At 36.0% G+C, this 22,389-nt stretch overlaps 1 protein-coding gene across 1 annotated transcript; it reads right to left on the bottom strand.

The window, feature by feature from the left end:
* Positions 1-216: 216 nt before the first annotated feature.
* On the bottom strand, positions 217-21,988 carry LOC103517962. The gene is made up of 4 exons (XM_017447637.2): positions 21,956-21,988; positions 21,651-21,815; positions 1,092-1,367; positions 217-686 (listed from the first exon to the last, which is right to left on the bottom strand). Exons 2-4 carry the CDS (start codon positions 21,730-21,732, stop codon positions 271-273), a joined length of 774 nt encoding a protein of 257 aa, XP_017303126.2. The 5' UTR covers positions 21,733-21,815; positions 21,956-21,988; the 3' UTR covers positions 217-270.
* Positions 21,989-22,389: the final 401 nt, after the last annotated feature.

The raw sequence follows: 22,389 nt of genomic DNA, 5'->3' as shown, positions 1-22,389 counted from the left end.
AATGCACCTAAACATAAACTTGTAACATATAGGCCCGGAGTGAATATGTTGGATCAGTTTTATTACTGTCTGTCTTTTGTTTCCTCTGATACTTAGCTCATTAGGTACAATATTGTAATAATACGTAAATATCTTGGAAGGTATTTATTACTGTCTGTCTTTTGTTTCCTCTGATACTTAGCTCATTAGGTACAATATTGTAATAATACGTAAATATCTTGGAAGGTAGTATCTTGGAAAATAAGGTATTGTTGTACTCTAGTGTTGTATTTAGTTTCTATTTACTTTATTGTGAGTGGCAAATCTAGACTGAGTGTTTGGCCTGTATGATGTCAAGAACTGTTTAGGTGAAAGCATACATGGCGTCCGAGCCTTTTCCAACATCATTATCCGTTCACGCCACAGTCGGTCATTGAGATCACTTCCAGCACTTAATCCATTACAAGAAGTTGTTTCAACCTTTCTTTTCGAGTTGTTACTTTTGGGAAAATTCATGCAGTCTTTCTTGGAATGATGGTATTCCAAACATTTCGGATAAGAGTCATCCAACACTGGTGGCATTGTGTTCAGAGACCTCCAGGTTTTCCGCAGATTCGTCTTGTTCAACTTATTTTGTAGGAGAAGCTTTTTACGTTTTTTCTCCAGTTGTTGGTTTGCAGAATTCATTTCAGATAATCTTGCTTTTGCTAGAAAATATCCAATAACATTATAGGTATCTACGTATGTCTGAAATGGGATTGACGTGAAGTCTTGTTATGCTTTCTGTTGAGTCCTGGAGCTCACAGCTTATATATGTACGTGTTTGATGAAGTCCTTGTTAAGAATTTAGGAAGTATGTATTGTTGTTATTTGTCGTTAACCTTTGTGTTTCAGTTCAGTATTTCTTTAATAAAAATGTGGTCAGGAGAATTTGAAATGCAAGGTTACTTTTGTTCAGTAGTTGTAGTGGTCAGGTACATTACATAGCAGTTGTAAAGTACGAGTAATTCCAGTGGCTACATTCTTTTCAATTATTTATTGTAAAAGTAAAACGTAATAACTCGGTACTAGCAATTGCCGGAACACACAAAAAAGTTGACTAAATTACTTACGAAAATATTTGACATTCTTGAGACACTTTTCAAGTTGTGACAACTCGTTGGAATGTATGCAGCTGAAAACCCCAGGAATGTTCTGGGTTCGTAGCAGGTGATGTAATCTACTACGAACATAGTCCCAGTGATCTTGCTTGCATCTTGCATAGTTTTCTTCACTTTCAACTTTGAACTCATATAGTTTGTGTTGAACATGGCAGTTTTCATGTTTAACTTGCTCCAACCAACATTGCAAACCTTCGTAATTAAACTTGAATTTTCTTGACATGAATCCTCTCCACGTCTTTTGTAAGATTGTTGCCATTCTGTCTTCGAAGTTTTGTCTAAAAGTTCAAGTGTCAGAGATTACGAAACTTTTCAATCATTAGAAATACACTCATCTTATTAAATTTTACGAGTATACTTCCTTATTTCAATTTCAGATATACCCGTAGGTAGTTACATGCATGTTTAAATATTCATCGTTCTCCTATGGAAGTGTAAATATTATTTGCAGTTAAATGCCTACTAGAAATTTGAGTATTAAAGTTTCTTTTCATTACCATACCTACATTTGCATGATGATACTCAAGGTCTGATAACCGAAATAATAACCGTCACACATCCACGCTAAGTAGTTCAAATCCCGGCGATTAACAATTATGTACAACGGATGATCAATAGACCATGGACCTATTAGTCAAATGAAAGAAAGTGTATCTGTCGCACAGCGCCATGCTCGTGACACTGAAACGTAAATTATACCTCTAATTATTATTTATGATAATGGCAGTAAACTAATTTCCCTCGTTCGCACGTTTCACTTTTCATTCAATTCTAGTTTGCTAGCGAAAGACCACGTAAAAACTGTGGAAAAGTAACTTGATCATTTGTCCGGTTCTAGCGACATTGCCAAGTTAAATCCCCGAAATATAGTGTCATACGAGAAGAATGACCACTATCCTTTGGTTCAAACAGATAGATCTCAATTCCATATTTTAAGCTCATGCCCTACATGCTTCTAATATTTTTGACAAAGGCAAAGAGCTATCCTTTGGTTCAAACAGATAGATCTCAATTCCATATTTTAAGCTCATGCCCTACATGCTTCTAATATTTTTGACAAAGGCAAAGATAAACTTGCTCAGCGTTTCTTGTGATTCCCAGAGCGTTTCTCAGTTACATCATGCAAGCTGTTTGTGTTCTTCATGGCTATACCATAAGATTTGACAAGACATCCAATCACAATCATAATATTACAACACCATTATTTAGACAGTCAATTACTTTTTCTCTGCGGGAAGTCGAGTAGTTTCAATACAGTATCGTGTCTTGCCAAAGTCTTCTGGACGAGCCCGTTTCACAGAAAATGTGAATAGATTAGTACAATCCTGTGGACAAATGACGACTTGATCCCTAACTTTGTAAAGGATTTATGTGAGAAAAATTAATGCAAATCAATAAAACTCGAGATTGTTTTTTACAGGGTCTCACAAATATATACCTTCTTCCACGGCACAAAACTATGGACGAGTTGAACAATTAATTTTATTTATTAAGATTCCTCGAAGCTCATAAAATATTTTCGATCAATGTGCTGCTCAGACGCAAAGACTTAAAATGGCATTCATCTTCAGTCTTTATTCTTGGAGAAAAATTAATGCAAATCAATAAAACTCGAGATTGTTTTTTACAGGGTCTCACAAATATATACCTTCTTCCACGGCACAAAACTAGTAGGATTTGGTAGATAGATGCACCACCTAGGTATCTTTTCAAAGATGCCATTCCACCATCTGTCCTCAGTTCTAATGCCTATTACCAACCTACCATTCAACAAATTCGCCCGTATTAGGACAAGATCACTTCAGCAAAGCAGTCAAAAAGCTCTTTAGTTGAATGGATTGGAAAAGTCTTACAAGCTTGTTACTTCAATTTCATTTATGTCAACATTGTCAACTAACATTTCGTTGATTCTTCTAAAAACCAACATTATGAATCCACTTTCTACATAGGAAATTATAATTAAGTAGATAATTACTAATCCTTATTACCTACTATCCTTATCCTTTTCAAAGTGCAATCCTTACAGTTTACTCTGTAATATCAGGTTAGGAGGCAAAGAGAAACTTGCTCAGCGTTTCTTGTGATTCCCAGAGCGTTTCTCAGTTACATCATGCAAGCTGTTTGTGTTCTTCATGGCTATACCATAAGATTTGACAAGACATCCAATCACAATCATAATATTACAACACCATTATTTAGACAGTCAATTACTTTTTCTCTGCGGGAAGTCGAGTAGTTTCAATACAGTATCGTGTCTTGCCAAAGTCTTCTGGACGAGCCCGTTTCACAGAAAATGTGAATAGATTAGTACAATCCTGTGGACAAATGACGACTTGATCCCTAACTTTGTAAAGGATTTATGTACATACGTAAAGATGGTGGATCGTAAATGACGGGAAGTCTAAAAAGCATTGGCTGACCTGTGTTAAAAGAAAGTATGATATACTACTTCTTTCAACACAAGCAGTAGATGCTTCAAGAAGTTGCTACCTGACCTACCTGTGATCCATTTTTGATTGCAACAATTTGTTTAATTATGAACATTAAATTGAAATGTTTCTTACATATTAGAAAATCCTCCGTAATTTTTCCTAGAATTTCACATCATTTCTACAAGTTCGTACCCTGTATAGCAGTTATAGTTGTACAGCTCATATTGTTAACTATTAGGATCTAGGTGGGTCAGACCCATAACAATATGTTACGTGTATTGTCCTGGTCCATCATATCGAATCATTTCTGTTCTTTTTATTACGATTCTTTATGATAATGATGATGGTTGTTATGAACTGTTCTCTGTCCGTTCAGGTTGTTCCTTGTTTCATGGTTTAATATGAAAGATAGTCATCATCTTCCATATGTGACCCAGACGTGTACAATGGTCAGAGGTATAAAGTTGCAAAGTTCACCATCTCCCATCTCTTCTTTATGTTTGAAAGAGAAGACAATTTCTATAGAGAAAAGAAGAAACAAAGCTTTTTTCTCTTTTATGGGGCAGCTAAAAGTGGCGGCACAAAGGTGGCGTTTCCGGAATAAAAATAAAAACTATTAAAATGGAATAGATAAAAACAGAGAAAGAAAATTTTCAATGTCCAAAAAAATCGTCTGCTAACTTCTTCCTTCCTTAACACAGATTTCTCCAAAACAGAATTGTGGTTGAGCTTTGCTGAAGTGATCTTGTCCTAATACGGGCGAATTAGTTGAATGGTAGGTTGGTAATAGGCATTAGAACTGAGGACAGATGGTGGAATGGCATCTTTGAAAAGTTACCTAGAATGTTTGGTGCATCTATCTACCAAATATTTGTATATTTGTGAGACCCTGTAAAAAACAATCTCGAGTTTTATTGATTTGCATTAATTTTTCTCAAAGAATAAAGACTGAAGATGAATGCCATTTTAGTCTTTGCGTCTGAGCAGCACATTGATCGAAAATATTTTATGAGCTTCGAGGAATCTTAATAAATAAAATTAATTGTTCAACTCGTCATTCTGGAATGGGGACTTGAGAATGTTGACATGTGACTAATTGAATTTGCACGCTAAGTTATTCACGCATTTGAAAGTTGAATGCTCTTTGGATAGACTGAATAGAACTAATATGATAAGTGATATGAGTAACATCTGTTGTGGTTGAAATGTGACAAAATGTTGTTCTTAATTAAAAAGTGGAGAGCACTTTAACACTTCATAATATAGAGAATTTTGTTTTTTTGTTCTAACTAAATCGCGCTCCGCAATTTTGACCTGGATTCCAAAGTCATTTTCAATTTGTTCCTCACTTGTTGGAGCCTTGCCAGTAAATTCAAACAAAAGCTTTCCTTCCAACAATGGAAATTTCTCCAAGGTTCATAGCAATATGTACGCCTTTGTCCTCCTCATTATGAATGCGTCATCTAGCGTCTCTTTATCTTCCATGTCCTCATTTTCCTATCCCATCTTCTTCCTTCATTCCCCCGGATTGCGCTCTCATTTAAATACCGCTTTATTCCACATATTTTCGTTAAGCTTGCAAGGTTCATAGCAATATGTACGCCTTTGTCCTCCTCATTATGAATGCGTCATCTAGCGTCTCTTTATCTTCCATGTCCTCATTTTCCCATCCCATCTTCTTGCTTCATTCCCCCGGATTGCGCTCTCATTTAAATACCGCTTTATTCCACATATTTTCGTTAAGCTTTCTTTTATTCTCTATTTTCCTCTTGTGCTTTGTCATTTTTTTCCATTCAGCATTTGAACTTTACATTCATGGATGCCATTTATTGCAAATCGATGAAAATTTTCTATTCATTCACAACCCACACATACTAATACCGTATTCTCATAAAGTCTCGTAGGTAGCTTGTATTAATAGATTTTAAAATTCTTTGAAACCTAAATGCCTTTTGGTTTTGGTGCTCCATATAGGATCTAACTGAAGATGTTTTTTGTTCTATGTTGCAGGTTGGTGTTTTAACTTCATCTTCATAGGGATGGTACCTATAAGAGTTCTGAGCAAAGCTCCTCGGTAAGATTTATGATTTTCAAATGTCTTTTAATGCTTAGGTTTATGGTTATGATTATGACCATGACGGATTGACAAATTTGCTAGAAAAAGTAGGGAATCCAAAATGAGTTGTAATATTGAATACTTATTGGCTTATCGAATTCCTTTTTTCTCTCAACTAGGTAAGAGTCAGTCAGACAAGAACTAAATTGTTGAACTTGTTGGAAGTTGTTGGGTTAGAGAACTGCATCCTTCACCTTGTAGCTTCTGGTATATTCTCTTTCAAGACTTGATTATTTGACTCCGAGCATATTCCATTGTTTCCTTCACATGCTATCTGATTCTGTATTCTACCTAACTAAAAATCTAACTGTACATTCCTACGAGATGGTCTTATCTGTGCTCTACTATCTATCAGTAAAATTTTGAACAATACAATAGGAACGGTGAGCATCTACACGGTGGAAACATCTGATATGACCTAGCAACTGTGAAACTGGTGCTTTATGCGATCTTCTTCACAACATTCAGACCCTCAAGAATGTCAAATATTTTCGTAAGTAATTTAGTCAACTTTTTTGTGTGTTCCGGCAATTGCTAGTACCGAGTTATTACGTTTTACTTTTACAATAAATAATTGAAAAGAATGTAGCCACTGGAATTACTCGTACTTTACAACTGCTATGTAATGTACCTGACCACTACAACTACTGAACAAAAGTAACCTTGCATTTCAAATTCTCCTGACCACCAGGAGCACCCGATTGCTCAGATGTGGTCACCCATCTGGATATTAACCAAGATACTATTAGGAACTAGCTTAACTCCATACACAAAAGGCTCACTCTGAGGCTTAGGTGTAGGGGCAACTGCTCCAAAAGATGGGTTAAGCTTATAAGAATCTACGAACCATTCTTGGGTATTTTGACCATAACTTCGTTTTCAAGTAGCCCATGAACATGAAAGTTGTTACTTTGTCTTTAAAATTTAAATGCAATCTGTAGGTACCATGTCCCTCCGTAACTCCTCATAGGAAGCTTAGTAAGAGGTAAGAGTGGTCTAAATACTGAGGTTTTGTTGACGGTTATTATTTCGGTTATCAGACCTTGAGTATCATCATGCAAATGTAGGTATGGTAATGAAAAGAAACTTTAATACTCAAATTTCTAGTAGGCATTTAACTGCAAATAATATTTACACTTCCATAGGAGAACGATGAATATTTAAACATGCATGTAACTACCTACGGGTATATCTGAAATTGAAATAAGGAAGTATGACGGTTATTATTTCGGTTATCAGACCTTGAGTATCATCATGCAAATGTAGGTATGGTAATGAAAAGAAACTTTAATACTCAAATTTGTAGTAGGCATTTAACTGCAAATAATATTTACAGTTCCATAGGAGAACGGTGAATATTTAAACATGCATGTAACTACCTACGGGTATATCTCAAATTGAAATAAGGAAGTATACCTACTCGTAAAATTTAATAAGATGAGTGTATTTCTAATGATTGAAAAGTTTCGTAATCTCTGACACTTGAACTTTTAGACAAACTGAATATTAGATGAGGTTCTTCAAATTAATGTGTTGGAATATTTCAAAGAGAGCGTATACCTACCACTGAGGCACTCTTTTCCATAGCTAAATCATAGGATGGATCCCTGTTTCTAATCTTTTCTAATATATTTCCAAGACGTGTAGGTATCAGATTGAATTCCATTATCATATAGGCACTACAAATAATCCTATGCTTTCATACACCGCACACAAGTCTCAGAATATTATTAATTAGTACCCAAGCCCAAGTGTAGGCATTTATTGTTTTACACCATTTTCAAGATGGTCCATCATTCTAAATAGTTTTAGGTATAAATACTCGTTAGTGCCCGCAGAGTTTTTTTCTAATATGTATTTAACTTTTCCATTATCATATAGGCACTACAAATAATCCTATGCTTTCATACACCGCACACAAGTCTCAGAATATTATTAATTAGTACCCAAGCCTTAAGTGTAGGCATTTATTGTTTTACACCATTTTCAAGATGGTACATCATTCTAAATAGTTTTAGGTATAAATACTCGTTAGTGCCCGCAGAGTTTTTTTCTAATATTTAACTATAACATGGTGTGAACTGTGAAGAAACAGAATTTATTAATTATCTAAATAGTCAGTTAGATTTAAATGCACCTAAACATAAACTTGTAACATATAGGCCCGGAGTGAATATGTTGGATCAGTTTTATTACTGTCTGTCTTTTTTGTTTCCTCTGATACTTAGCTCATTAGGTACAATATTGTAATAATACGTAAATATCTTGGAAGGTAGACTAAATTTTAACTTTTCGATTGTGATTTTACGAGTAGTAGGTATGTCTGTTTGTTCAACAATAATTCTCGAACGGTTTGACCCCTTTTGATGAAATTTGGTGTTTAAGTAACCCATAAATTCAGAGGCAATTTTCTCATTAAATTTTGGACTCATCAGACATTTAGGGCCCTCTAGGGTTCCTTTTTCAGGGGATTACTCAATACTATATAAATGAGTCAGATCCTAACTTCCTATCCTTATATCCCTATATAAGTATATAGTATATGTATAATAAGTTGAAGAGTGAGTTACATGTTTTAGTATCTGAGTCATTAATTGAGTTACATGTTTTAGTATCTGAGTCATTAATTACTGAGTAGTGCACTGAAAAGAGTAGTTCTTTTTTAGGACTCACTCACTCACTCTTTACCCAACTTGTCTACTTTTACGTCAGTTGGGTGAGAAAAATAACACATGTTTTATTAAAATAACACATGTTTTATGAAACAGGTTGAGGGTTCAGAGTAGCTCCCCTACTCCACTGAAAGTAAGGTAGCGGCGCAAACTATTCAGTCTTGTGTACAATTACAATCATTAGTGTTTGTTACATCACAATCACAACTAATTACTTGTGAGTTGACAATATGTCACAGGGTTTCATTCCAGCGAGCCCTCTGTAATGTCTTGAAACTCTTGAAAGTTAAGAATTCAAAACAACAATGATCTTTGGTACTTCAGTAGAGATGAAAATTATGAAAGCAATGTTTAGATTGCTTAGACAACTGGTTCTCAATAAGCCCATTGACAAGGATGGATGATTTGAAAACGAAATGATATCCGACGTTCAATTTAATTTTAGTCATGAACGAGGAGGTATTGGCAAATCATACTCTGGTCTGCGCTGGTAAGTCCACAATGATTTATCAAACTTCTCGTTCTATCTATTATTTTATCCTTTGCCTCTCGAATCTTGTCTCGGGTTACAAAAGACTTCAGGATATTGTGAAACGAAAAGAATTAAATTATAATCATGCAGCCCTTTCCTCCTTTACCTACAAAGTTGATATTTTTAATTTAAAAGTGCAAATTCAATAAGGAATTTTCATTTAATTTTACTATAGGTAGGTAGTTGTTTGAGGCGAAATCAGACACAAACTGTGATAGGTATAGTTACTTGGTTTATTATTTCTCTTTCTTCTCATACCTAGCACATGCAAATTCAATAAGGAATTTTCATTTAATTTTACTATAGGTAGGTAGTTGTTTGAGGCGAAATCAGACACAAACTGTGATAGGTATATAGTTACTTGGTTTATTATTTCTCTTTCTTCTCATACCTAGCACATTTTTTTAACCCAATAGCTAGATAATTGACAAGAATCCGCATTAGTTCTAATGAGTGATGCTCTGGTATGAACATTATTGATTACCGATTTGATGAAAGTAAAAGTACTTCCAAGTAAATGATCATATTATTGATGTTGATGTGTTGGCTACTCTCGTGGTTAATTCAATTGTCTATGAAGCATAGCAGCGGAACAGTGTGAGTACCAGGAATAGCATTATCTACAGGTAATGATTGCACGGATCTTGTAATAGTATGGCTGCGTTATTACTTGTGTCTACTCTCGTGGTTAATTCAATTGTCTATGAAGCATAGCAGCGGAACAGTGTGAGTACCAGGAATAGCATTATCTACAGGTAATGATTCCACGGATCTTGTAATAGTATGGCTGCGTTATTACTTCTTGTGTATTCTTCATTATTATGTAGATTTGTGAGATCCATCACAATGACCTTGCCTTGTCGAAAGTAGTTATTACCCATCTATGTTGAAGAACCTACCATAGCACTGGCAGTTCTATTCAAAGTAATATTCTTTTCAAGTTCAGTGTTGTTCACTCGCTCATTTCTATTGAACATCTCACTCCAGAGAAATGCTTCTTGCATATGCTTATTGTTTGTACTTCAGTTTTTACATAATATGTACCTATACATAGGTACTTTTTCAAGTTTCAATGACTGAACTGTGTTATGTAAGCCTTTATGAGCATGTAGTTACCTAGCTAGTAATAGGTAAGTCTCAACGGAGCGGAGCGGCACGCGGAAACGCTCTGAGCTACATCAAAGCATCAAACTGATCAAACCCAATATTATAAAATTATAATACCATCATTCCTTCAAATTTCATATTGAAAACTCTACATACAGAGTTAGAACAGGCTTGGAAGTTCAAGTTCGAAGTACTTTGTTAACAGGTGAGTAAGCATAAGGTAACGAGCTAGAAAGTATTGAAAGTTAACAAACTTGCACCTTATCATCGTGCTACTCAGAACCCAAAGTCCCCGCGGAGATATTGGGCAGAAATGAGCTGTCACAGGCAAGTTGAATTATCGCACAACATTCATTTCTCATATTAAAGAAACTAAGTAGCTCTGGCATCTAATGGGTTTTGCTAGCAGATCATTTATCTCGACACTAGTTTGCCTAGCCGAGCGTCATCCGAAGTAAAATTTTCAGGAATTCGATGTCCATATTTGTAAAATTTTACGGCACCCCGGCACATTCCCATCTGATACATTAGGTGCTATGCACCGTTACATTATAATTATTATGACATATTAATATGGTAGGCACTTGCTGCTTGTACAGTACTTACTGGCAAAACAGCCAACATACTCACAGTACTAACAATAATGGACATGGGTATCTTGGTATTCGGATTCCTGAGAGTCCACACATACAGGTACACTACCTACATCAAGCACCTTAAACATTATGTCGTTAAACAAACTTAGATTAGGTATTATAAGATCCCTTCAATCAGGAGTCCATTAAAAGTTTTTGAAAGCCCCCTACCCCTTCCCATCCAAAACGATTCAGTAGAATTATGGGTATGAGCTAGGTATTGTAGATACCCTACTCAAGGCGCCCGATTAGGATGACAAAGTTATCAAAACAAGGAATGCCCTTGGTCATGAAAACATTTTGTAGAACCTAGCTACCTCTTTTTACGTTTTTTCTCCAGTTGTTGGTTTGCAGAATTCATTTCAGATAATCTTGCTTTTGCTAGAAAATATCCAATAACATTATAGATATCTACGTATGTCTGAAATGGGATTGACGTGAAGTCTTGTTATGCTTTCTGTTGAGTCCTGGAGCTCACAGCTTATAATGTACGTGTTGTATGAAGTCCTTGCGAAGAATTTAGGAAGTATGTATTGTTGTTATTTGTCGTTAACCTTTGTGTTTCAGTTCAGTATTTCTTTAATAAAAATGTGGTCAGGAGAATTTGAAATGCAAGGTTACTTTTGTTCAGTAGTTGTAGTGGTCAGGTACATTACATAGCAGTTGTAAAGTACGAGTAATTCCAGTGGCTACATTCTTTTCAATTATTTATTGTAAAACGTAATAACTCGGTACTAGCAATTGCCGGAACACACAAAAAAGTTGACTAAATTACTTACGAAAATATTTGACATTCTTGAGACACTTTTCAAGTTGTGACAACTCGTTGGAATGTATGCAGCTGAAAACCCCAGGAATGTTCTGGGTTCGTAGCAGGTGATGTAATCTACTACGAACATAGTCCCAGTGATCTTGCTTGCATCTTGCATAGTTTTCTTCACTTTCAACTTTGAACTCATATAGTTTGTGTTGAACATGGCAGTTTTCATGTTTAACTTGCTCCAACCAACATTGCAAACCTTCGTAATTAAACTTGAATTTTCTTGACATGAATCCTCTCCACGTCTTTTGTAAGATTGTTGCCATTCTGTCTTCGAAGTCACCAACTTTGGATGTCAGGGAATTATAGAGTTCCATTCTGGTTTTGAATCCTTTGAAATACCTTTGAATGGTGGTAGCATTTCTGTTGAGAATTTGAATATGTTCCCTCACCACGTAACCTAAGTTCGAAGAAATGAAAAGTTGACATGAATAAGAAAGTAATAGGGTGCGGAAAATGTAAATTCAAGTTCTACTTCCCTTTCATAATTCTAGATAATAAGAAAGTAAAAGGGTGCGGAAAATGTAAATTCAAGTTCTACTTCCCTTTCATAATTCTAGAGAATAAGAAAGTAATAGGGTGCGGAAAATGTAAATTCAAGTTCTACTTCCCTTTCATAATTCTAGAGTTAGGTAGATACCAATTCTATAAAGGTACGAGTTGGTACGTAAGTAGATAAGGTTCTTGCTATATTTCTGCACTGATTTTCTTCTAGCTTTCACTTCACATTGCTCTTGATTACAAAACAGATGTCATCGAATTTTTAGCAGGTATTAGGTATAGTCTACAAGTCTACGCCTTACTTTCTTCTGTATTGAAACACCTAATGCCCACATCAGCGAACCAATACTCTATGCAAATAACCCTATCCAGAATGTAGTGGTATCTTGGTTAATATCCAGATGGGTGACCACATCTGAGCAATCGGGTGCTCCTGGCTTTTCCGGGCCTCATCACTCAAGCTGGGTTAATTTGAATAGGCTGCTAGCTTTTCGCCGAAAAGCTTTAACGTTGTATACAGAGACGTTAAAGCCCTATGCAACAAAAACGATAACTTTAAAGATCTCCAGCTTTCCTCCCGGATTTACGTGCCTGGCCCGATTTGAACTTGGTCTCGTCTTTACTGTAGGCATTCTGAACCAATGCTTCGATTTCGGACAAAACAGTCTCCTTATCTTCCAGAACTGACGCAGAGGGTGCTCTACTGCGTTTCGAATTCTTGGACATAATCTTGAACCATTAAAATTGTATAAAAAACAACCTAGGTCGGAAAGATAACAACATCAAATTGTGTGAAATATGGCTTCGCACTTTCAAGTCATGTTTGTGGTTGACAGAGAAAACTTTCAAATTTTGGTCAGGGAACTAGACGACCCTAGTCCAGCTCGAGCTTTCGTGTTATCTAATGGCCGCTTATTATTGTCTGAATCAACCAATAAATCAAAATAATAATATTATCTAACATACTAGATGTTACTCATATCACTTATCATAGTTCTATTGTTTTTGTTAGTTTTTTTTTTTTTTTTTTCATTTATTTTTTAGACAGATCTCAATATGTTGGGTAATGTCTACACATGGTCGGTTGACAACACTGTGAACTTTCTTTTCATTCTACCAAAATCCTTTGATCTCACAGCTTCTTAGCTGGTTTATAAAGACCTTCCAGACCAGGTCGATCGAATGTACTGTGGATGCACTTTAAGGGTGACCATCAGATCACAGAAAAACGAGTAAGAGGACAGCGTCAGAGCGTAAGTACATACATAAGTAATGTCACAATAGAGGCATGAAGACACAAAAATACTTAAACACCCTGTATAGTTAAAATCTATCACCAGCATGAAAGTTCAATGCAAAAACTCAGTATTTAGACCACTCTTATCTCTTACTAAGCTTCCTATGAGGAGTTACGGAGGGACATGGTACCTACAGGTCCTACAGATTGTATTTTAATTTCAAAGACAAAGTAACAACTTTCATGTTCATGGGCTACTTGAAAACGAAGTTGTGGTCAAAATACCCAAGAATGGTTCGTAGATTCTTATAAGCTTAACTCATCTTTTGGAGCAGTTGCCCCTACACCTAAGCCTCAGAGTGTGCTTTTTGTGTATGGAGTTAAGCTAGTTCCTAATAGTATCTTGGTTAATATCCAGATGGGTGACCACATCTGAGCAATCGGGTGCTCCTGGCTTTTCCGGGCCTCATCACTCAAGCTGGGTTATTTGAATAGGCTGCTATCTTTTCGCCGAAAAGCTTTAACGTTGTATTCAGAGACGTTAAAGCTCCTATCAAACAAAAACGATAACTTTAAAGATCTCCATCTTTTCTCCCGGATTTACGTGCCTGGCCTGTTGGTAGAGTGGGTGAACAAGCATTTAAACACAAGTACCTACCTACTTATTCAGCACGTCTCCTATACAATGCAGACAATGGAGTTCTCGGTGCCTCTTCAGACCAATTGGAGAGGCATTTAAACACAAGTACCTACCTACTTATTCAGCACGTCTCCTATACAATGCAGACAATGGAGTTCTCGGTGCCTCTTCAGACCAATGGGAGAGCTTTGTCCTATGGATTAAAACCTTTGACTTGCTATTGAGTACCTTTGTCCTATGGATTAAAAGCCTTTGACTTGCTATTGAGTACCTTTGTCCTATGGATTAAAACCTTTGACTTGCTATTGAGTACCTTTGTCCTATGGATTAAAAACCTTTGACTTGCTATTGAGTACCTTTGTCCTATGGATTAAAACCTTTGACTTGCTATTGAGTACCTTTGTCCTATGGATTAAAACCTTTGACTTGCTATAAGTTGGTATTGAACGTTTGCCATTGGGAAGTGATATGGTGACTTTGTAAAGCCTTTGACTTGCTATTGAGTACCTTTGTCCTATGGATTAAAACCTTTGACTTGCTATTGAGTACCTTTGTCCTATGGATTAAAAGCCTTTGACTTGCTATAAGTTGGTATTGAAGGTTTGCCATTGGGAAGTGATATGGTACTTTGCCATCTTGAGAAGTGACATGGTGCAAAGAAGAAAGCTTGAGAGAGTAGGTGGAGTGAGGATTAAAGCAGGAGAAAAAGGTGGCTTGTGCGAAGAAGAAAGCTTGAAAGAGAGGAGAAGGTCGAGGGAAAAATGAAGGCAATGTGAGGGAAAATGTGAAGGAAAGAAAGAGAGAATAGAGGGTAGAATAGAGAAGGACGAAATAATGGAGGGGGTAGAAAAGGAGTGAGAGGAAACAGATGGGAAAGTCAAGTTTGTGTGGATGAAAATGTTGATTAATGATAATATGTGGTAGATCTGGTAGATGTAGGATGAGGGTGAAAATAAAAAATAGGTAGGTACCTAATAGAAAGTTCGATAGGAGAAAAATATTAAGCAATAGGAGGAATAAATGGAAATGGAGAAAAACCATGAACACAGACATAATTTATGACCTAACAGGTACAATTTGTAATAGGGCAAGAATGTTCCAGGCACAAATACCTATAAAAGCGGAGAAGAATCATAAAAATACCCCAAGAAGTTAATGATAGGGGAAGAGAAGAAAAAAATTGGAAGGAAACATGGTGAAAGGATAGGTATGCTAAATGGAAATGGAGAAAAACCATGAACACAGACATAATTTATGACCTAACAGGTACAATTTGTAATAGGGCAAGAATGTTCCAGGCATAAATACCTATAAAAGCGGAGAAGAATCATAAAAATACCCCAAGAAGGTAATGCGGAGAAGAATCATAAAAATACCCCAAGAAGGTAATGCGGAGAAGAATCATAAAAATACCCCAAGAAGGTAATGGTAAAAAGTGACATCAACGAATGTCGGGCTGAACGAAAGCCAAATTTTATTCCTTGAGTCTTATAGACCCAGGCAGCTCTTCAGGGTTAGTTACAAAAACACAATTAGATTTATTATTACCATTAAAATTAATATTTCATTATTTAAAATAAGTATAAAAACATCATACTTATTATCCTGCGCTTTTGATATTGCATAATTTGCAAATTATGACTGAACCTAATTATTATTAAGTAGATTTGTACCAACTAAAGTATTTTCTTTGTATTCGTGGAAGTCAAAGTGTGAAGGGGGGAAAAGTGTCCATGCCCTTCACAAGCTTTATCGTAAACTACAAAGACTTTCGAGGGACGAGCTCATAAAATGTGCTGAAACCTGGGTACCTACTTGGATTTTTATTTTAATAGCAAAAGCATCTTCTTCTTGAGCTCTCTCTCTCTCTCTCTCTGTCTTTCTTTCTTTCTCTCTTTCTCTCTCTCTCTCTCTCAATTACTAATCCTTATTACCTACTATCCTTATCCTTTTCAAAGTGCAATCCTTACAGTTTACTCTGTAATATCAGGTTAGGTACCTACTACCTACCCTAGTGATCTCTGCTTTGAGAATTAATTGTAGAGACTTCAATAAGGATAATTTATTTATGTGACTTGATTTGATTCGCCTCGTGAATGACTATAGCAAACTATAAGATAGGTACCTATCAGAGATTAATAAGTTTATGTTCTTTTTAACCCTTTCCAAAAAAAAAAATGCTTCAAAAGTGTTCACCACTTCAGGTGGCCAAGTTGCTTTTACCCATCTCACACAGTTTTGCAACTTTAGGAGCCCTCGAAAGAATTTTTAGAAACTTTCTAGACAAACCTATTGCTCAATTAGATTTTATAATTAGTGTTCACCACTTCAGGTGGCCAAGTTGCTTTTACCCATCTCACACAGTTTTGCAACTTTAGGAGCCCTCGAAAGAATTTTTAGAAAATTTCTATACAAACCTATGGCTCAATTAGATTTCATAATGAAGGGACAAGTACAGCAGGAGAAAATTAAGAGTAGAAATATACCTATGAAAAAGCTTTGAGGTAGCAATGTTTGAACTAGAGATTCATCCTAGTAAAAAGTGACATCAACGAATGTCGGGCTGAACGAAAGCCAAATTTTATTCCTTGAGTCTTATAGACCCAGGCAGCTCTTCAGGGTTAATTACAAAAACTCAATTAGATTTATTATTACCATTAAAATTAATATTTCATTATTTAAAATAAGTATAAAAACATCATACTTATCCTGCGCTTTTGATATTGCATAATTTGCAAATTATGACTGAACCTAATTATTATTAAATAGATTGGTACCAACTAAAGTATTTTCTTAAGTTGAGCTAGTATAGTTCTTACAAGAGTTCATTTTGTATTCGTGGAAGTCAAAGTGTGAAGGGGGAAAAGTGTCCATGCCCTTCACAAGCTTTATCGTAAACTACAAAGACTTTCGAGGGACGAGCTCATAAAATGTGCTGAAACCTGGGTACCTACTTGGATTTTTATTTTAATAGCAAAACCATCTTCTTCTTGAGCTCTCTCTCTTTCTTTCTCTCTCTCTCTCTTTCTCTCTTAGGAGTGTATTAAAAAAACTATTGTTCTGTGTTAGGACATAAATTATGTCTTCGGATTGGACAGACGTTTCGTATCTTTGAAAGTTTGAACCCTATTTCTAGTAGGTAGGTACTCGTATTACGAAATGAAGTATACTCAATGTCTCATTGCTCAATACACATTAAAAAAACTATTGTTCTGTGTTAGGACATAAATTATGTCTTCGGATTGGACAGACGTTTCGTATCTTTGAAAGTTTGAACCCTATATCTAGTAGGTAGGTACTCGTATAACGAAATGACGTATACTCGATGTCTCATTGCTCAATACACTTTTTTTCTTTGAAGCACTTTAGATGCTATGATAATGGGACTGACTGATGGTAAGAGGGAAATCCGTATCTTTGAAAGTTTGAACCCTATTTCTAGTAGGTAGGTACTCGTATTACGAAATGAAGTATACTCGATGTCTCATTGCTCAATACTCTTTTTTTTTTCTTTGAAGCACTTTAGATGATATGATAATGGGACTGACTGATGGTAAGAGGGAAATACACAATATGCACCTAACTTTTCTAGAAAATCTAGAAATGTGGTCTCTTTTTCAGAGGCCACGATTCTTTGATTTAGTTTGTTAATACATAATCCTTATCTTCATTTTCGATAAAATATGAAATCCAATTCGTTCCTATCGATCTGCAGAGATCACTTTACCTGCAGATATCCAGCACATCATCAGTCCACGGTTTCACCTAGTTCGCAAGGTTTTTGTTCCTGGGAGCATTTAACTGTTTCTTTTCTTCCGTTGCAAATATAATCGGTCTGAAATATTTATCCGAGCATGAGTTTGTTATCAAAAAGTCTCTGACGTTGGCAATTACCCGGTGATTAGTGTTTACTCAAGACTCTCAAGAGCTCATTGCAGAGACCTAGTGCCAGGAGCTATAACTGACCATAGAGACTAGTCAGTCTAGATCTAAAGTCAATACTAAACCACTAAGGTCTAGTTCAACCATGCAATGAGAATAATTCATAATTATTCTGTTGTGGCCGAAGTTAAACTGGATTTTTAAACTTTTTGACGATGATTCTGGTGATTATCTTTCGTTCGATATGAGTTATGATTTTTCTACTGGATATAACTGACCATAGAGACTAGTCAGTCTAGATCTAAAGTCAATACTAAACCACTAAGGTCTAGTTCAACCATGCAATGAGAATAATTCAGCATTATTCTGTTGTGGCCGAAGTTAAACTGGATTTTTAAACTTTTTGACGATGATTCTGATGATTATCTTTCGTTCGATATGAGTTATGATTTTTCTACTGGATGGATCTAGAGCATATCATATTTCAGTCCTAAAACTAATAAATCTAAAAATGAAAATCAGAGTACTTAGATATCAGTAAGAACCAAAGTGGGCCACATAACAAGGTTGAACTTGGCGTAATGGTTGGAGATTTTTCAAATGGCTTAGAAAATCCTGATTATCCGATATTAAAAACAGCAGAAATCTAGTCGACTAGGGGAAATCATTCGACAGTATCTAAATTAATGAAGAAGACAAGTTGAAGTATGGATTGATACAAATCGAGCGTTAGCCGTATTATCTGAAAGCGTTACCAAAGTGGGCCACATAACAAGGTTGAACTTGGCGTAATGGTTGGAGATTTTTCAAATGGCTTAGAAAATCCTGATTATCCGATATTAGAAACAGCAGAAATCCAGTCGACTAGGGGAAATCATTCGAGCATTCGACAGTATCCAAATTAATGAAGAAGACAAGTTGAAGTATGGATTGATACAAATCGAGTGTTAGCCGTATTATCTGAAAGCGTTATCCTGGTTTACCTGCAATCACTCACTTGATAATCTCGTTCGAATAGGTCAACACAATTCAGGATAACATAATACAATGCGATTACAACGTGTAAAGTGAGAAATTAACAGCGATTTTTTTCAATCTCACAATCCAACAAAGTAATGGTCAATTTTTCCGCAACACAAAATATTTCACATGAAACCAAAATAATATTCTCCATATTTGCACGAAATACACATCATATATCTTTATCTACCTTGGTATCAAAAATTCTAAATTTATTTATGTCCTAGTAATGGTCAATTTTTCCGCAACACAAAATATTTCACATGAAACCAAAATAATATTCTCCATACTTACACGGAATACACATCATATATCTTTATTTACCTAGGTATCAAAAATTCTAAATTTATTTATGTCCTACAGATAACAGATATATTCGTGTAGGGACCTCAGGGACCGTACACATAGGAGTCATAAGTTATGTTAGCCATTAACATAAATACGAGTTGGTACGTTGAATGACTGAGCTATTACTTTTTGCTCAATACCACTACAGGATCACAAAGTGTACTGCTCATCTAGCAGTAACAAGTAACTCTAGGTAAAGTAGTTCAATTTCAACAAAAACATATATATTATATAGTGTATACTATACTGTACACTTACCTACCTCATTTCGTAGAACGTAGATGAAATTTTTGCACGGTCCCTTACGAAAACTGAAGTCCGTAACTAGGTCTTCAAGTAGGAAGAGTACATGGAATTTATGAACTAATCTAGTTCGAATAGTAAACCTACTAATTAATGTAAGCAATCATAACATATCCACAAGATTTCATACATCCAGGCAAATGTATGAAATCCAAGTCTAGCAGGCCAGCACTAATGCAAACATCCTGACTCTTGGATTTCTTCACTCTCGTCAGATGCTGGAATTTCGTATCATAGTTTGTACCAACTCTTTGATGGTGGTTACATACAAGAAATTCCAAAGTGTTCAATTGCTCATCCAAGAGATTTTTCAAAAGCATAAACCACAGCTTATTAGACTGAGGCTGGTACGCAGTCGACCTTTGAGAAAAAAAAGTCTTTAAGAACACTAGGTAAGAATGACTACATCAAATTGCAAAAGTCAGGTGCAAAAAACACCAGGAGGAATGTCACATTACGTTATGGCGGGTAACATAACCTACATCAAGTTACCTATGTCATGTTTTGCCTGGTGTACGTTAAACGTTAATCCGTTAGATGAGCCGAGAATTTGTGTCGTGCTTAAACCGTGTACACTTGACATGTACGATTTATAAGTGTTTATAAATTTACCTATACAATGAATATTCTAGGTTATGCATAGGTAGTAAGTAGATGTAACACCAGGAGGAATGTCACATTACGTTATGGCGGGTAACATAACCTACATCAAGTTACCTATGTCATGTTTTGCCTGGTGTACGTTAACATGTCACAATAGAGGCATGAAGACACAAAAATACTTAAACACCCTGTATAGTTAAAATCTATCACCAGCATGAAAGTTCAATGCAAAACCTAAGTATTTAGACCACTCTCATCTCTTACTAAGCTTCCTATCAGGAGTTACGGAGGGACATGGTACCTACAGGTCCTACAGATTGTATTTTAATTTCAAAGACAAAGTAACAACTTTCATGTTCATGGGCTACTTGAAAACGAAGTTATGGTCAAAATACCCAAGAATGGTTCGTAGATTCTTATAAGCTTAACACATCTTTTGGGGCAGTTGCCCCTACACCTAAGCCTCAGAGTGTGCTTTTTGTGTTTGGAGTTAAGCTAGTTCCTAATAGTATCTTAGTTAATATCCAGATGGGTGACCACATCTGGGCAATCGGATGCTCCTGGCTTTTCCGGGCCTCATCTCTCAAGCTGGGTTAATTTGAACAGGCTGCTATCTTTTCGCCGAAAGGCTTTAACGTTGTATACAGAGACGTTAAACTCCTATCAAACAAAAACGATAACTTTAAAGATCTCCAGCTTTCCTCCCGGATTTACGTGCCTGGCCCGTTGGTAGAGTGGGTGAACAAGCATTTAAACACAAGTACCTACCTACTTATTCAGCACGTCTCCTATACAATGCAGACAATGGAGTTCTCGGTGCCTCTTCAGACCAATTGGAGAGCTTTGTCCTATGGATTAAAAGCCTTTGACTTGCTATTGAGTACCTTTGTCCTATGGATTAAAAACCTTTGACTTGCTATTGAGTACCTTTGTCCTATGGATTAAAAACCTTTGACTTGCTATTGAGTACCTTTGTCCTATGGATTAAAAACCTTTGACTTGCTATTGAGTACCTTTGTCCTATGGATTAAAAACCTTTGACTTGCTATTGAGTACCTTTGTCCTATGGATTAAAAACCTTTGACTTGCTATTGAGTACCTTTGTCCTATGGATTAAAAACCTTTGACTTGCTATTGAGTACCTTTGTCCTATGGATTAAAAACCTTTGACTTGCTATTGAGTACCTTTGTCCTATGGATTAAAAACCTTTGACTTGCTATTGAGTACCTTTGTCCTATGGATTAAAAACCTTTGACTTGCTATTGAGTACCTTTGTCCTATGGATTAAAAACCTTTGACTTGCTATTGAGTACCTTAAAAGTAAAACGTAATAACTCGGTACTAGCAATTGCCGGAACACACAAAAAAGTTGACTAAATTACTTACGAAAATATTTGACATTCTTGAGACACTTTTCAAGTTGTGACAACTCGTTGGAATGTATGCAGCTGAAAACCCCAGGAATGTTCTGGGTTCGTAGCAGGTGATGTAATCTACTACGAACATAGTCCCAGTGATCTTGCTTGCATCTTGCATAGTTTTCTTCACTTTCAACTTTGAACTCATATAGTTTGTGTTGAACATGGCAGTTTTCATGTTTAACTTGCTCCAACCAACATTGCAAACCTTCGTAATTAAACTTGAATTTTCTTGACATGAATCCTCTCCACGTCTTTTGTAAGATTGTTGCCATTCTGTCTTCGAAGTCACCAACTTTGGATGTCAGGGAATTATAGAGTTCCATTCTGGTTTTGAATCCTTTGAAATACCTTTGAATGGTGGTAGCATTTCTGTTGAGAATTTGAATATGTTCCCTCACCACGTAACCTAAGTTCGAAGAAATGAAAAGTTGACATGAATAAGAAAGTAATAGGGTGCGGAAAATGTAAATTCAAGTTCTACTTCCCTTTCATAATTCTAGAGTTAGGTAGATACCAATTCTATATGACGAATAGGGAGTCACAAACCTCTGAAGTATCTCTGAATAATTCTAGCAGATTTGAACGGACGTTAAAGCCCTATGCAACAAAAACGATAACTTTAAAGATCTCCAGCTTTCCTCCCGGATTTACGTGCCTGGCCCGTTGGTAGAGTAGGTGAACAAGCATTTAAACACAAGTACCTATCTACTTATTCAGCACGTCTCCTATACAATGCAGACAATGGAGTTCTCGGTGCCTCTTCAGACCAATTGGAGAGCTTTGTCCTATGGATTAAAACCTTTGACTTGCTATTGAGTACTTTTGTCCTATGGATTAAAAGCCTTTGACTTGCTATAAGTTGGTATTGAACGTTTGCCATTGGGAAGTGATATGGTGACTTTGCCATCTTGAGAAGTGACATGGTGCAAAGAGGAAAGCTTGAGAGAGTAGGTGGAGTGAGGATTAAAGCAGGAGAAAAA

The sequence above is a fragment of the Diaphorina citri genome, unplaced genomic scaffold (genome assembly GCF_000475195.1).
Source record: "Diaphorina citri unplaced genomic scaffold, Diaci psyllid genome assembly version 1.1 scaffold2020, whole genome shotgun sequence".
Lineage (NCBI taxonomy): Eukaryota > Metazoa > Arthropoda > Insecta > Hemiptera > Psyllidae > Diaphorina > Diaphorina citri.
Note: the sequence above shows the minus strand (reverse complement) of the source record. Positions and strands in the feature narration are given on the sequence as shown.

What these genes read in the sequence shown, in the direction of transcription:
- LOC103517962 (XM_017447637.2), bottom strand. Translation starts at nt 21,732, where the DNA reads ATGGAACTCTATAATTCCCTGACATCCAAAGTTGGTGACTTCGAAGAC. An exon ending in CTTACAAAAGACGTGGAGAG is followed by an intron (nt 1,368 to 21,650) that starts GATTCATGTCAA and finishes AGACGTGGAGAG; the next exon opens with GATTCATGTCAAGAAAATTC. An exon ending in CAAGAATGTCAAATATTTTC is followed by an intron (nt 687 to 1,091) that starts GTAAGTAATTTA and finishes GATATTTTCTAG; the next exon opens with CAAAAGCAAGATTATCTGAA.